The sequence below is a fragment of the Coregonus lavaretus genome (assembly GCF_964263955.1).
Source record: "Coregonus lavaretus genome assembly, chromosome: 10".
Lineage (NCBI taxonomy): Eukaryota > Metazoa > Chordata > Actinopteri > Salmoniformes > Salmonidae > Coregonus > Coregonus lavaretus.
This window is the reverse complement of record NC_139997.1, coordinates 55,051,508-55,067,281: the sequence shown is the minus strand read 5'-3', so window position 1 is coordinate 55,067,281 and position 15,774 is coordinate 55,051,508. Positions and strand designations below refer to the sequence as shown.

At 42.1% G+C, this 15,774-nt stretch overlaps 1 protein-coding gene across 1 annotated transcript in view; it reads left to right on the top strand.

The window, feature by feature from the left end:
• Positions 1-11,447: 11,447 nt before the first annotated feature.
• The window catches only part of nsg2 (neuronal vesicle trafficking associated 2), a 29,820-nt gene continuing 25,493 nt past the window's right edge, over positions 11,448-15,774 (top strand). The window contains exons 1-2 of the mRNA XM_084169900.1: positions 11,448-11,604; positions 12,007-12,173. Coding sequence (XP_084026026.1) covers positions 12,045-12,173 — 129 coding nt within the window. The 5' untranslated portion in view covers positions 11,448-11,604; positions 12,007-12,044. The remainder of the gene's footprint in view (positions 11,605-12,006; positions 12,174-15,774) is intronic.

The window sequence follows — 15,774 nt, the reverse complement described above, 5'->3', positions numbered from 1 at the left end:
TCACAGTTGGTCTGGTTATTATAGTCATACAGTATCTGAATCTACTAGCGTTAAATATGTCAGGGAGTAAGTGCTGAAATATAACTTAATACACTAGTGAAGTACGTATCCTTGTGTTGGCTTGATGGTGTGCTACTGCACCAGGTCTGCACCATGTCTTTAGCTTGTGGGTGTGGTGGGTGAACATTTTAGAAGTTAAAAACCCTTTTTGAAGAATTTGCTGTTAATGAGATAAAAAAAAAAATGATTATTTTATACATGGCCTGCTGATTTTTGGTACAGTGTTTTCTAGCTAAATTATTTTGTCATGCACATATAAACATTTATTATGCACTACTTTTCTAAATATTTTTTTTTCAACAGTCATTTTAGGCACATTTTTCACAAATGGGAAAACTCCTTTTTGCAATACCTCAATTTTTCACATTGTGAAAGGTAGCTTTTGTACTTTTGTTACTGAGAGATCTGCATATATGGACATTCTCATTTAAAGAAAAAAGTTGAGTGATTTCAATATATATTATTTTCAATTATGCTTTTTATACATTTCAGTGCTGAGGAATCTTTACAACTAAGTGCACACTTGTGTTGATGCGACTTCAAAACTGCAGAGGAATGATCAAAGTGTATTGCTTAAGGTATTAGATCTCATACACTAAATGTTTCACAAAAATCTGATCTTAACAGCATGGTGAGAAAAGGTTGTCATTTAAAATTAATGTTAATGTTAAAAAAATGGCTATCCTAGTTGGAAAACGGTAACTTCTATTATTTTTGTTTCCTCTCCATAGCTGGAATGTAACAATTATAAGGAGAATGCAAATTATGGTTCATAATTAGGCTGAATCTCGTATCACAAGAATGGATGTTTGGTGTTTTAGATATTTTAACATTTGAAAATGTATATTCTTGAACTTGCCAACTAGCTCCTATTGTAATCCTTAGCATGCATGATAAAAAAAAAGAAGATAAGTACATGAATTAGCTATTGAAATTAATTGTTGTAGTTGTGCACCAGATGTTTCTCAACTTTAATTTAAGGACACCCCCACACCTCACTCCCCTCCCATGTTTTCATCTCTTTGCCTTCCCCATACTCAGACCTCTGCAGGATGCACAGAAAAATATACAAGAAAATAAGATGAAAAAAAACTCTAAAATATATTTTAGCAGTGCAGGACTTGAGCATCTTATAGGACACTGTTGAAAAGACTTGATAACTCTTCTCCACTGTCTGTTGAGGCAAATAAACCTTGTTGGAGGAAGGGGAACATTAAGACTTGAATGTGGTAAATGTTGCAAGTTAACTTCGAGTTGTTATGTGCAATACTTTTTTTGAACTTTTTTCCAGATAAAGACTCTTTGCAATGTAATTCTTTAATGCCATTTTTAATTGCAGACATTTAAAGAAGATGTTAATATGTTTTTCACAGTCATTTTCTACTGTTATTGTAATCCTTTTCATGCTGGTGTTTGTAAAAAAGAAAAGAAAAAGAAATCAAACTATTTGTACTAATATAAATAATTGAAGTTATTTTTTAAAACATTAAAGGTTTTGTGCTCATTTGCTTAATTTGTTTATTTCAAGCTACTGTGATTGATTGCAATGTAATTATTAGGTCAATAATGTATTTAGCTGTTTATTGGTATATTTTTAATTGGAATGTATAATTTTTTTATAATTTTGATCAGATTTTTTGTTATATTTTTGAGGTGAAGCTTTTAATATGTTAGTGTCTAGTTTTTACTAATTGCTATATTGTGCTCCACAATATATGGTTCACATTTTCTGAAGGAAAATAAATATTTAAATATTGGTCTGTTGATGATGTTATACTTAATGGCAAAATTTCGATAGTTTTTAACTGTATGGGAAGGTTGTTGTATTTATTAATATTTTTTGTTTTTTACTTAAGAGATCACCTTAATTTTTATTGTCATTTCACTTTATAAGTTCCTATTTTTGTATTTTCCTTTCTAATTAAGTTATGTAATACAAAATGTCCATATTTCTAGAAGTTGGTCTGTAGAAGTGCTAGTGAAATGAAAAAGAAAAATCTAATGTTATTTAATTGTTTGCAGCCAACTATTTATAACAGTATGCATAACTTTTAAATATTTGTAATGTGAAATGTTGAATGAATAAAACTTAACTGTGACGATAAGGCCCATTTGTGTTCATATTTCTGTGTGGACTGTTAAGTGTATTGCGTTTTCTGTAGATGTTCGTTGGTTGCTGCTTTCATAAAGCTAGGCAGCGGCAATTACTGGGCCCTGGCTGATAAAACCTCTGAATTAATTCAGATATCTTTACTACATACAAGCAAATAAGGTTGCAATGATTTATGTACGTTATGCTGTGTGTGAGAGCGAGAGAGAGGGTGGTAAATGGCGACCACCAGCAGCTTTCGCAGATGTCGGTATATTAACCATTCATATTTTATGAGAAGTTATTTTGCAACCATTAATTATTTCCTTTTCCAGGCTATGAAATCAGTGTGTTTGTATGCCAGTCATTACACAATCCTTTCAAAAACTCAATGTCACTCTAATGCTATGGTCATCCTTGCTTTATACCTTGTGTCAAACTCGTTGCATGGAGGTCTGCGGGTTTTTGCTCCTCCCTTGTACTTGATTGATGAATTAAGGTCAGTGATTAGTAAGGAGCTCCCTTTACCTGGTTGTCTAGGTCTTAATTGAAAGGAAAAACCAAAAACCAGCAGATATTAGGCCCTCCATGGAATGAGTTTGACACCCCTGCTTTATACAAACCGTAGCTGATGAAGCCAGTCATTGTAAATAGATGTATCATCACACATGCCAGGGTATTGATAATCATGCAGAAATGTCCTGGGATAAAGAATGTGATTAGTGTCACAGTCTACAAACACTGTAAGTGATCATATTCATCAGACTCAGCAGCGCCACCTGCCTGCTGACTGGTACATAACCAATATAAAGCACCACTCAGAATTCACTCTAATGTAGTCTAATAATGTGTCAAACCTGAAAGAAAACCATTAGCTCACTACCCTTGGGACCTTATCTACCTTGGGTAGCAGCACTCACAGCACTCACATTGCCTGAGTAAGTGTAAAGCCATACCATTTTCCTTCAATATAGGCAAAACCATGAATTACCTTGCTATCATCAAAATAGGTAATGCAAGAGAAAAAGTTTTAGGTCCCTGGGGCTGTGAAGTGCATTTGGGAAAACCTTTCCTCTCATAAGACTGCATCAAAAACAGTAGTTGGGCTCCTGTAAATGCGGACCCCACCCCTGTTCTCGGATGGCGTTGCATGGATATACCGCTGCAGGACGTGTACATATACTGAACAAAAATATAAATACATGTAAAGTGTTGGTCCCATGTTTCATGAGCTGAAATAAAAGGTCCCAGACATTTTCCAAATGCACAATAAGCTTATTTCTCTCCAATTTTGCCCACACATTTGTTTACATCCCTGCTAGTGAGCATTTCTCCTTTGCCAAGATAATCCATCCACCTGACAGGTGTGGCATATCAAGAAGCTGATTAAACAGCATGATCATTAACCAGGTGCACCTTGTGCTGGGGACAATAAAAGGCCACTAAAATGTGCAGTTTTGTCACACAACACAATGACACAGATGTCTCAAGTTTTGAGGGAGCGTGCAATTGGCATGCTGACTGCAGGAATGTCCACCAGAGCTGTTGCCAGAGAATTGAATGTAATTTCTCTACCATAAGCCGCCTCCAATGTATATTTAGAGAATTTGGCAGTTCATCCAACCAGCCTCACAACCACAGACCACGCGTAAGGATGCCAGCCCAGGACCTCCACATCCGGCTTCTTCACCAGCGAGTTCATCTGAGACCAGCCACCTGGACAGTTGATGAAATTGAGAAGAATTTCTGTCTGTAATAAAGCCCTTTTGTGGGGTAAAACTCATTCTGATTGGCTGGGCCTGGCTCCCCAGTGGGTGGGCCTATGCCCTCTCAGGCCCACCCATGGCTGCGCCCCTGCCCAGTCATGTGAAATCCATAGATTGAAATTCTTTGAAATTGTTGCATGTTGCGATTATATTTTTATTCAGTATAGAATAATAGTGACAAAAAACTTGGATGAAAGGCCCAGATGACATCATGCCTGTCTCTCTGACAGGGGAGACAAAGGTTCTGCTGAGCCAATCCATTCTGCGACCGGATGCATGCCTCTCTCTCTCTCTCTCTCTCTCTCTCTGCCTCTGTGGCAGCCAGAAACCAGGTCACAGAGACATGGACCACTCAGCAAGCACAGCTAGGCCGTGGTGTCTGGTAAGACCCATAGCAAGGCAAGGCCTCTGCCCTGGACATGTTGTCCCTTAGGTAGTACATTTATAAGAATGAGTACTCTAGGACAGGAATTCAAAATCTCCTTAGGTTATTGAACACTGTTTTGGTCTTATGTACCCTATGTGCCCTGGTCAAAAGTAGTGCACTAAATCCTTGGCACAAAGAATGTAACGTTATAACTATAACTTCTGTTCCATGAAGGAGGGAAACGAGGTACATCATACTCTCGCGACTTCGGTTGAAGGGTCTACAATCCCACCTGACAAAAGGCCAATGAAATCCGCTCGTCGATGGAAGCCTCGCCTTCCACAGGTGATAAGCGCGAGGCTCGGATTCATTCCTTCAATTTAATAACGCTCTTCACCAAGCCCAGGAACGGGCGGTGCAGGACCAAATAGGTGTTGTACCTTGTTTCCCTCCTTCAGGGAACAGTAGTTATAGTCATAACATTACGTTCCCTTTAAGTCAGTCAACTTCGGTACAACATAATATGGGGAAATATAATCACGCCCCAATGGCCCATGGCAGACAACCCAGACCTGACCCCACCAGATGTGGCAGTCTGGGTATTCTGCACACGGTGTGCTGCCTAGTGACTTTCCCCTGTCCTTGCCATAAGCACACTGTGTGCTATACTGGGAGCGGTGATATTGAAGCGATAAAATTTCACAAAGTGTGTGGTGATCCCCAACTCGCCACAGCACAAATATCTCCTGTAGTCAACCCTTTAAACAACGCCCAAGACACCGCCAGACTCCTGGTGGAGTGGGCACTTACACGGCTAGGTAACCACTGCTCCTTGCTGCTATATGCAAGGGAGATAGCCACCACAATCCAGTGAGAGAGACGCTGCTTAGAGAGCACCCTGCATGCACCGCTCGAAGTGAGAGCAAAAGTGCACTGCTCCACAGCAACAGGGAGTGAGCCAAGGTGAGGAGGGGGATGGATCGAGTACCCCCCCTCGTCTGTTGATATATGCCACCGTTGTCATGTTGTCGGATCTGACCAACACATGCCGGCCCGACAAACGCGCGACGAGGCGCCTAAATGCTAAGTACACCGTCAGAAGTTCCAGGTAATTAATATGCCGGGCACTCTGTGACACTGTCCATACTGCCCGAATTGAGTAACCCTCGCACAGCGTGCCCCACCCTTGGGAGGACGCGTCTGTCGTGACCACCTTGCGAGACAACACCTGGCCCATAGGAACCCCTTGTGACAGCTGCCGGGGATCCCTCCACTGGGCCAGTGCCCGAAGGCATGTCAGGGACACTTAAATTGACCAGTTTAGGTGGCGAGATGCATCCAAGCATGTTGCTAGTACCCACTGCTGGAATGGCCGCATCAATAATAGTCCCAGGGGAATGACCACTATCATAGAAGCCACTATCCCCAGTAGGCGCAGGAACTGGCGAAAACGTACTGTGAGCCCCAACCAAAATAGGGCCAAGCAGAGCTGGAACCCGGACACCTTCCCTTGACTCTGTTGCTATCAGCCAATCGTCCAGATAGGCCCCTGGGCCTTTGAAAAAATGGAGACGAGAGGCTCGTAAGCTTGCCTCGTAATGGAATCTCAGGAACTTTCTGTGACTTTGGTACATGGGCACATGAAAGTTTGCATCCTTTAGGTCAATGGTGGTGAACCAATCGCCGGGATGCACGGACTGTAACAGCCGCTGATTTGTGAGCATCTTGAATTTACAAACTCTGAGATGTTTGTTCAGGGCATGCATGTCTAGAATGGGGCATAAACCCCTGTCCTTTTTCGGAACCAGGAAATACTGGCTGTACCAGCTGTCCTGTGCTTGGGACAGAGGAACCACTCGTATTGCTTGTTTATGGAGCAGGGAGGATATTTCCTCCCTTAATACTGGTGCTGAGGCCAGGAGAACAGTCAATGTCATTATGCCGCAAAAAAGTAGGGTGCGTACAACGAATTGTAGCCTGTACATCAATGTTATGGTTCACATTACCCAGGGCGACACTGCGCATTTGAGCCATTGGTCGGAGCAGGCAACGAGTCTCCCGTAAAGGGCCATCTGAGGGGGCATGACGTCCCTCGTGGACTGGTAGAAATAGGTTATTTTTAAAACTATTTTTATCTCCACCACTCTTGACAACCTTTTGTCTGAATATGGAGGAGAGACATGCCTTATTGAACTCACATGAGGAATACACAACACTCTTGAAACCTGAAAACTATGGGGTTGAAACAATGTGTTTAGGTGCAAACGTTTGCCTGAAGCCCGGTCCACTCTGGGTTCGGGGGCTTTGTGACGTACCCCGATTGGCCGTGCTGTTGTCACCACAGGTGTTTGGGGCAGATGGCAAGGGAGGACCCGATCCTGTGCCACCCCTCATCCCCAATCTAGGTGCACGGGGGCTGTTTCCTTCCCCATGAGGTGGCAGGCCCACCTCTCACCTCACCTTGCCCCCGGAAGCGAGGCGGCACTTGTGCGAGGCAGACTGGCCGGTCTGACCTGGTGCTGACCCAGACCCCGGGACAGCCCGCATAGCATTTCCAGATCCATGAAGGGGGCACACCCATGCAGCATCAGCTTAGCTGAATGTGGGTTGGACCAGGTTGTTGTCAATTCTTCGATGAAATCCGGAAACATGGGTAGGTGTTGCTTGACTTTGGCAGCCACAGTCACCTCCAAACGCATAGCTACCCTGCAACACAGTTCTATGAACGATGCATTGTAAACTAGGTTTTCTCCTGCTATTCCCGGAGTGTGAGGAGGTGGCTGTCTCAGAACCATGTCCTCATCCTTATCCGAGAAACTCCAGCCGTCTCACTATCCCCCTGTTGGGATGCTAGTTCCACCTGTTTCGACCACAGCCCCAAGTCTCTCTCCACTTCCTGCACCTCAGTCCCAGACGAGGTAACTGCATCCGGGAAAGGAAAGTCGCCATCGGTAACTCCAATCTTCCCCAAGAATGCTACATGTCTTTCCAGGGAGTTTGTCAGCAGTACGTGGCAATGCGCACAATGACTGGATCGAGTGAGGGCCGCCTGAGCGTGTTCCAAGCCGAGACAAACTACACATAAATCGTGAGTATCTTTCAGAGAAATACTATAACTGCATGACTGGGGTCATGAGCTCCACCACGAACATGGCATAGCCATTGTCATTTCGGTTGCTTTCTTAGCCATCTTACTCATTGTGCTAGCAAATTGTTTGTGATTAGGAAACGTATGAGAACAAGTACAAACTTCAGCACACAACGTCCAGGGGTGAGCACGCTCTACCACTATGGGACAGTATAGTTGGCGCAACGTAAGACAGTCTCGTTTTCCAATTGTTTGTTTTAGTAGCGTGAATCGTTCCTGTTCATACTGAGGTGAAGAGAGGAATAATTGAAGGAATGAATCCAAGCCTCACGCTTATCACCTGTGGAAGGCAGGTTTCCAGCGAGGCATGGATTTCATTGGCCTTGTCAGACGTGATGGTAGATCCTTCAAGCGAAGTCGTGAGAGTGCTACTCCCCATAGTATGTTGTATCGAAGTTGACTGACTGAAAGGGAACCATGTATGTGCGTTTAGAAAAATTATGATATTGTCAAATATTTATCTATTTTTGGGGGGGAATGTGTACACCGCATCAAGTGTCATTATTGAAAGAAAACTTATCTCTTTCAATTATACTTGTTTTTAATTTTACTTGTTTTCATACATATTTTCCATACTTTTAATAACGATTCATGAAGTCTATTTAATTATTTTCAAAACGCACATATATGTCTCTTCATCTGTAGGATGCTATTTTGGATGCATCCACTATTTTTATCTACAGTACAACCACTACACTGAGTGTACAAAACATGAAGAACACCTGCTCTTTCCATGACATAAACTGACTAGATGAATCAAGGTGAAAGCTATGATCCCTTATTGATGTCACTTGTTAAATACACTTCAATCAGAGTAGATGAAGGGGAGGAGACAGATTAAAGAAGGATTTTTAAGCCTTGAGACAATAGAGACATGGATTGTGTATGTGTGCCATTCAGTGGGTGAATGGGTAAGACAAAATATTTAAGTGCCTTTGAATGCGGTATGGAGGTAGGAGCAAGGCGCACCGGTTTGTGTCAAGAACTGCAACGCTGCTGGGTTTTTCACACTCAACAGTTTCCTGTGTGTATTGTGTGTATCAAGCCCAGCTCAGCTAATCCCTACCATTGTGACACAGAGTTGTCATAATGCTTCAGCAAATGTACATTACACCAGGGGTGTTGGTAGACACAATATAAGTAACCTAATTTATGTCCCTCTAACTGCCCTGAATGCCTCTGCTGATCCTACAGCTATTGTATGCAGTAATCATGTGCCTAAGAACCAGATTTATACTGTTAGCATTGAGCCAGTGTGACCTAGGAGGAAGTCCACTGTGTGCAACTCAACCTGCACTAACATAAAGAACATGAGCACATCTACTGCTGCTAAGCTTCCAAGTAAAGCAATGAAAACGTAAGCATCCCAGAAGAAAAGTGCTCAAAATGGCCCACGTTAACATATGTAGCTTAAGAAACAAGGTTCATGAAATCAGTAATTTGCTAGTAACAGATGGCATTCATATTCTGACTATCTCTGAAACTCACTTAGATAATATATTTGATGATACAGTGGTAGCAATACAAGGTTATAACATTTACAGAAAAGATAGAAATGCCAATGGTGGAGGAGTTGCTGTTTATATTCAGAACCACATTCCTGTGAAGATAAGAAAGGACCTCATGTTAAATACTGTTGAAGTAATATGGCTACAGGTGCATCTGCCTCACCTAAAGCCCATTCTGGTGGGAAGCTGCTATAGACCACCAAGTGCTAACAGTCAGTATCTGGATAACATGTGTGAAATGCTGAGAGGGATGAGGCAAAACGAATGGCAAATAAGTCTGGCTGCACAACCGATTGGCAAACGTATTGCAAATTGAGAAATCATGTGACTAAACTGAATAAAAAGAAGAAGAAACTACACTATGAAACAAAGATAAATGACACAAAGAATGATAGTAAAAAGCTTTGGAGCACCTTAAATGACATTTTGGGAAAAAAGGCAAACTCAGCTCCATCATTCATTGAATCAGATGGCTCATTCATCACAAAACCATCTGATATTGCCAACTACTTTAATTATTTTTTCATTGGCAAGATTAGCAAACTTAGGCATGTCGTGCCAGCAACAATTGCTGACACTACACATCCAAGTATATCTGACCAAATTATGAAAGACAAGCGTTGTAATTTTGAATTCTGTAAAGTGAGTGTGGAAGAGGTGAAAAAATTATTGTTGTCTATCAACAAGGACAATTCACTGGGTTCGGACAACTTGGATGGAAAATTACTGAGGATAATAGAGGACAATATTGCCACTCCTATTTGCCATATTTTCAATTTAAGCCTACTAGAATGTGTGTGCCCCCAGGCTTGGGGGAAGCAAAAGTCATTCCGCTACCTAAGAATAGTAAAGTCCCCTTTACTGGCTCAAATAGCTGACCAATTAGCCTGTTACCAACCCTTAGTAAACTATTGGAAAAAATAGTTTTTGACAAGATACAATGCTATTTTACAGTAAACAAATTGATAACAAACTTTCAGCATGCTTATAGAGAAGGACATTCAACAAGCACAGCACTTACACAAATGACTGATGATTGGCTGAGAGAAATTGATGATAAAAAGATTGTGGGGGCTGTTTTGTTAGACTTCAGTGCGGCTTTTGACATTATCAATCATAGTCTGCTGCTGAAAAAACGTATGTGTTATGGCTTTACTCCCCCTGCTATATTGTGGATACAGAGTTACCTGTCTAACAGAACACATAAGGTGTTCTTTAATGGAAGCCTCTCCAACAAAATCCAGGTATAATCAGGAATTCTCCAGGGCAGCTGTATAGGCCCATTCCTTTTTTCAATCTTTACTAATGACATGCCACTGGCTTTGAGTAAAGCCAGAGTGTCTTTATATGCGGACAACTCAACACTATACATGTCAGCTACTACAGCGACTGAAATGACTGCAACACTTAACAAATCTTTTTTTTTTTTTGCTGGATCCCAGGAAGAGTAGCTGCTGCCTTGGCAGCAGCTAATGGGGATCCATAATAAATACAAATACAAATACAAATGGTCCACTACCCAAAGGACATCCAGCCAACTTGACACAACTGTGGGAAGCATTGGAGTCAACATGGGCCAGCATCCCTGTGGAATGCTTTGGACACCTTGTAGAGTCCATGCCCTGACGAATTGAGGCTATTCTGAGGGAAAAAGTTTGTTCCTCAAGGTAAGGGACAAATGGAGCTAGGGTTAGGGTTATATTTGCGGTTAGCATTACAGCTGTAATAATAACGGCAACCCTAACCCTAAAATGGCATTGCAATGGCCCTACAGCTGTAATGCTAACCAGAAACCTAACCCTAACTCTAACCCTAACCCACCCAAATAGGGCTCCCCCACCCCACCTCCCAATTCAAAATGTTTTACTTGTTCATACAGTGGATTGATGGGATGGATGCATGTTTTCCTGTATATTTGCGCCCTCTTGTGGTGTTTAGTGAAACAGATTTTGGTATTGATGATTAAACAGGTGGAAAATATAGCCCTTTAATATAGCCTACATACAGACAGATAAAACATAGGCTAACACTTCCAATGCACTATATTTATTTTTGATGATGGACAGATCACTACCTTTCTCATCGGATTATCTTGTCCATTAATTGTGGCATAGGGGCTATAGCTGGGTCAACAAAACAGATCGCCTGGGACGTGGACCCATCTTGACATTAAATAACTTTTGAGGTCTCAAAACATTTTTGGATTTTGAAGTGCAATAATGTCCCTTTTTACGGTCTTGCACTTTAGCCCTTTTTCACCTAGCCTATATAGCCTCCAGTAGATAGGCTATTATGCAGAGGGAGAGATACAGACAGGCACAGTTCTAACTTTAAGTCTCTAGGTGGCGATAAAGACTAAGAAAATACATTTTAATGGGGTTTATGGTTAGGCAAAACAAATGTGGGATTTCATTCAAAAATCCCCCTAGCGGCGCCAGTTGCAAGCATAAAGTGAGGAGGCAGTGTTTGGATTTGGAGGCTGGGTTGCCTACGGAGCCCGCTAGTCTCTGCAGAGATCGGGCTGTCTACTTTCCTGCATCAGCATCGCTGAGCTTTGATTGCATCTCTGCCCGGTCTGCATGCATCTGCTCCTTGCATCCTGTCTTTGATATAACAAAACAGCAGACGAAGAAACGAAAAGGATTTATACAAGTGCGTCGTCCATCGTAAGTAGCTGTTTTTGTTTGAGATGTTTTGTTTTTGGCGGATAAGAAGCGTGAAGTAGTCTAGGCTAGGCTACTGCAGGTGCATCCCTATGCACAGTAGCCTATGAACATAGGATTTATTTTGACGCCTGCTCTATAGCGTTAGAAAAAATGATTTTCCACTTTTTTTTTTACCCCCAATATTTAATTAATCCAATATTTAGAAACATTTAACGGGGTTTCAGAGCGTTTTATTAGCCTGTAAAAAAATATTTGATCTTATTATGAAGTTAAAGTTTAAATCCAATGTATGTAATTTAATGTTTAAAGAAAAAACATTGATTTGCGTGGTCAGTAGATGTTTTATTGTTTGATAAATGAGACATGAACAATTAACTAACAGAGTGTCTGTCATATTTACAGCATCTGCTTGAGAAGCGCAGTATTTTCTATTGGTAAAGATGGTTAAACTGGGGAGTAATCTACAAGACAAAGGCGCTAAACCGGTCAGTGTGGAGGATGGCTTCCAAAACGTGCCTCTCATCACCCCTCTGGATGTCGGTAATCTCCAGTATGGAGCCCCAGACAAGGTAAGATGGACTGTCTGTCTGCTGAGACCTCCTCTGATTAACACACACTCCTTGATTTATGGCCAAAGCCATTACATAATAAAACAGCAAACCCATCTCAATTGCCCTGTTGCCTCCTTTGTTTAAAGCACAGATTAAAGAAGCAGTTTTTGGTTTATAACTGGGATGCACATCATCCATTCCAGGAAGCCAGCAAACATGTCATCCATAATTTACTTTGACAAGGGGTTTTATTTTTGGACCAGACTGCTGCAGTTTATTACACAGAATGATTCATGAATTGACAAAATCCATATGGCAGTCTCTGTTATTACAGTTCCAGTGCTGCCTCATTGAACTGAATGTGTTACTATGATTGATATGAGTGATGATATTTGTAATTGTTTAATAATGCACATAATTTAATCTTACTTTGAAGGGATTTTCAATCAAAACAGCTCCATATGATCTCGGTAGGTTTTTTATTTCCATAGGAGTGAAGGACAGTCCTTTGTTGTGTTATCACAGCCTACCTGCTGAAGTCATTTCATGCATGTTTTACTTCAGCAGTGAATGGTGATATGCTGAAATGATGCTCCTCTGTGATTTATTTGATCAGCAGCACAGAAGAACCCATGGCCCAATGCAGGCCGAGCCCGTCACTCTGAAGTAAACATTAGGGGAAGAACTCTGACACTTTTGCAGAGTGGTGCTTCAGCCCTCATCTTGGATTCTGCTGATGGAGGCACAATCTCTGCAAACTGGTGTGACCGGTCACTCAATACAGAGTACCAGAATTACTAAAGAGCCCACTGTCATTTTTCACTACATTTAGGGGGGCAAGGTCACAAAAGCCGGTCCATACATCTCCTTTCACAACAGTGTAATGAGGGGAGACTCTGGGGAGACTGTGGCAGGCAAACAGACAGGCACAACCAATTATTTTCTTTATCTGTCTGTCTTACCCATGCCCGCCCGAGGAGGAATTGGAGCACCATTCAGGATTTTCAAAGGGTTGATACATGCCTGTAAAGGTTCATATAAGATATACTATGTAGAGGATCAGATAAGTACATATTTTGTGGTTGTTTGGAGATGGAGTTGTTGAAGTGGACTAGGTGCCATGCCAGTATATTTCCCCAAGGAGGTTGGATAGCTAGGAAAAATTTGGAAACTCTATTGGGCATACAGCCTTGGAAAATACCAATGAGTAATTTTTTTAATGCTGAATTATTGACATTTGAAACAGTACAGTGAAGGCTCATTTCATGACGTGTTTACAGTGGTCCTGTGTTTGCTGAACAGGGCAAATTACATGGCTCAAGAAACACAAGGAAATCAGAGGGTTTGAATAGGCTACTTGGTTTGTCGTCTTTGAATATATGAAGAGTAGACCTCACTAGCCCCGTTTATACCTGGTTCTAACATGCATCCTTTGTCCTGATCCTGTCCACATTCTGATTGTGCCAACATTTCTAGACAGATGTAGACAATCAAAAGATACATTGTGATCAGATCTTCCTGCCCACCTCCAGAGGTAGTCAGGCAGGCATTGTGTCTGGATATCTTACAAGTGTAGACAGATCTGGACAGTGAAACCATTTATATCATCATTATTCCACCCTCTAAAATCATTTACAGGTGGCACCATTGACTTATGGCATCAATATGTGTCAAAATAAATATTATTGTGAAAGAATGTCAAATAACTTGCATATAGGGAGGGACCAGGAAATCTGGTCACAATGCGGACACAGTGGACGGATAAGATGGCAAACATACAATGTTTAGACGCATGTCTGTAAATGTGGCCGCAATCATAATGTGGACAAGATCAGGACACATATTAGAACCAGGTATAAATGAGGCTACAGTCTCCAGATTCCACTCAAAGAACGGTCATTCTTGTATCCAGTTCGTCCCTGTCAGAGATTGAGGTGGTCCATGCAGGCTCTCAGAGCTCTGGGGGCAGTGGTGTGAGTAGAGTGGCCACAGTGCGGTTTCATTGGGCTACAGATAAGGCATAGCTGTGGGAACAGTTCACATTCTGCTTTCCCCAGATTCTATTTTCACCCTCATGTAAAAAGCCTTCCAAGCCTGAGGTGATGCTACCATGTTTTCTCAGCGATTCTTGGCTGAATGAAAATAATTTCCCATGTATTACCTTTAAACATTTATCAGATGAATGCATAAAGATGTCAGAAATAGATGAAAAGGGAAGTCAACCATTACTCCCCCTCAGAACATTAGAGAGAGAGGCCTGGTCTAGATGGTATTTACACCTTGTTCCTTCAAAAACAACACTGTGGGTTTAAGTCCATTCTGTCAACCTGTGTGGGAGGAGTTGTCAGTAAGCTACAGATGTTTTTACCCCTCTAACCACTGCTGGCTGTGTGACCAGGGCTACACAGGGCTACACAGGGCTACACAGGGCTACACAGGGCTACACAGGGCTACACAGAGCTACACAGGGCTACAGGGCAGCAGTGAGACAAACAGCCCTGAGAAACAAAATCCTCAGTGGGCGAGTGCTGATGGATTGGCGAGGAATTAGACTTGATCTCATCTGGAAGGCTGGGGAAGTGCCTGAAGTGGCTCCAATATCTTGATTGGATGGCCAGTGATTTCAGGGAAACTAGCAGAGCTTGACTAGAAGTAGTTGACCTGCGGAGTGTAGTGGAGAGTGGTACATGCAGCACTTTGAATAAATCATTTTCTCAAGAATTCAGGCCCCAGGCCGTGCCTTTGATTGCACTTCTTTCAGAACAAGCTGTTGTTTGCCAGAGTGAACTGGATGACCTATCACTTGGCCCAGAGATCTGAGAGCTTGTTGGTTGTTGGATGAGGGATGCCATGTTGTTACTCTGTACAGTATAAATGAGTCAATATATAACTGCAGTGCTTTTTAGCGAAGTGAACACATCAAAACATAAAGGAGAATATAGCATATGTAAAGACCATATTTGGGGGCTTTGTATCTTGGTATTCTTCCTTTGGAGTTTCCATTTCACCTCATTACTCCTGGTAGCAGTGATGCAGTGATTCATGTGCATTATTCAGACAGGAAGTCATGGGATACGTCCCAAATGACAGCCTTTTCCTTATTTGGTGCACTACTTTTCACCAATCCCTAAAAGTATTGCACCATTGAGAGCATCTTGACTGGCTGCATCACCGCTTGGTATGGCAACTGCTTGGCAGCCGACTGCAAGGCGCTACAGAGGGTAGTGCGTACGGCCCAATACATCACTGGGACCGAGCTCCCTGCCATCCAGGACCTCTATACCAGGCGGTGTCAGAGGATGGCCCTACAAATTGTCAAATACTCCAGCCACCCAAGTCATAGACTGTTCTCTCTGCTACCGCACAGCAAGCGGTACCGTTGCACCAAGTCTGGAACCAACAGGACCATGAACAGCTTCTAACCCCAAGCCATAAGACTGCTAAATAGCTTGTTAAATAGTTAACCAAATAGCTACCCGGACTATCTGCATTGACCCTTTTTACACAAACTTTTTTGACTCGTCACATACGATGCTGCTACTGTTTATTATCTATCCTGTTGCTTAGTCACTTTATTCCCTACCTATATGTACATATCTACCTCAATTACTTTGTACCC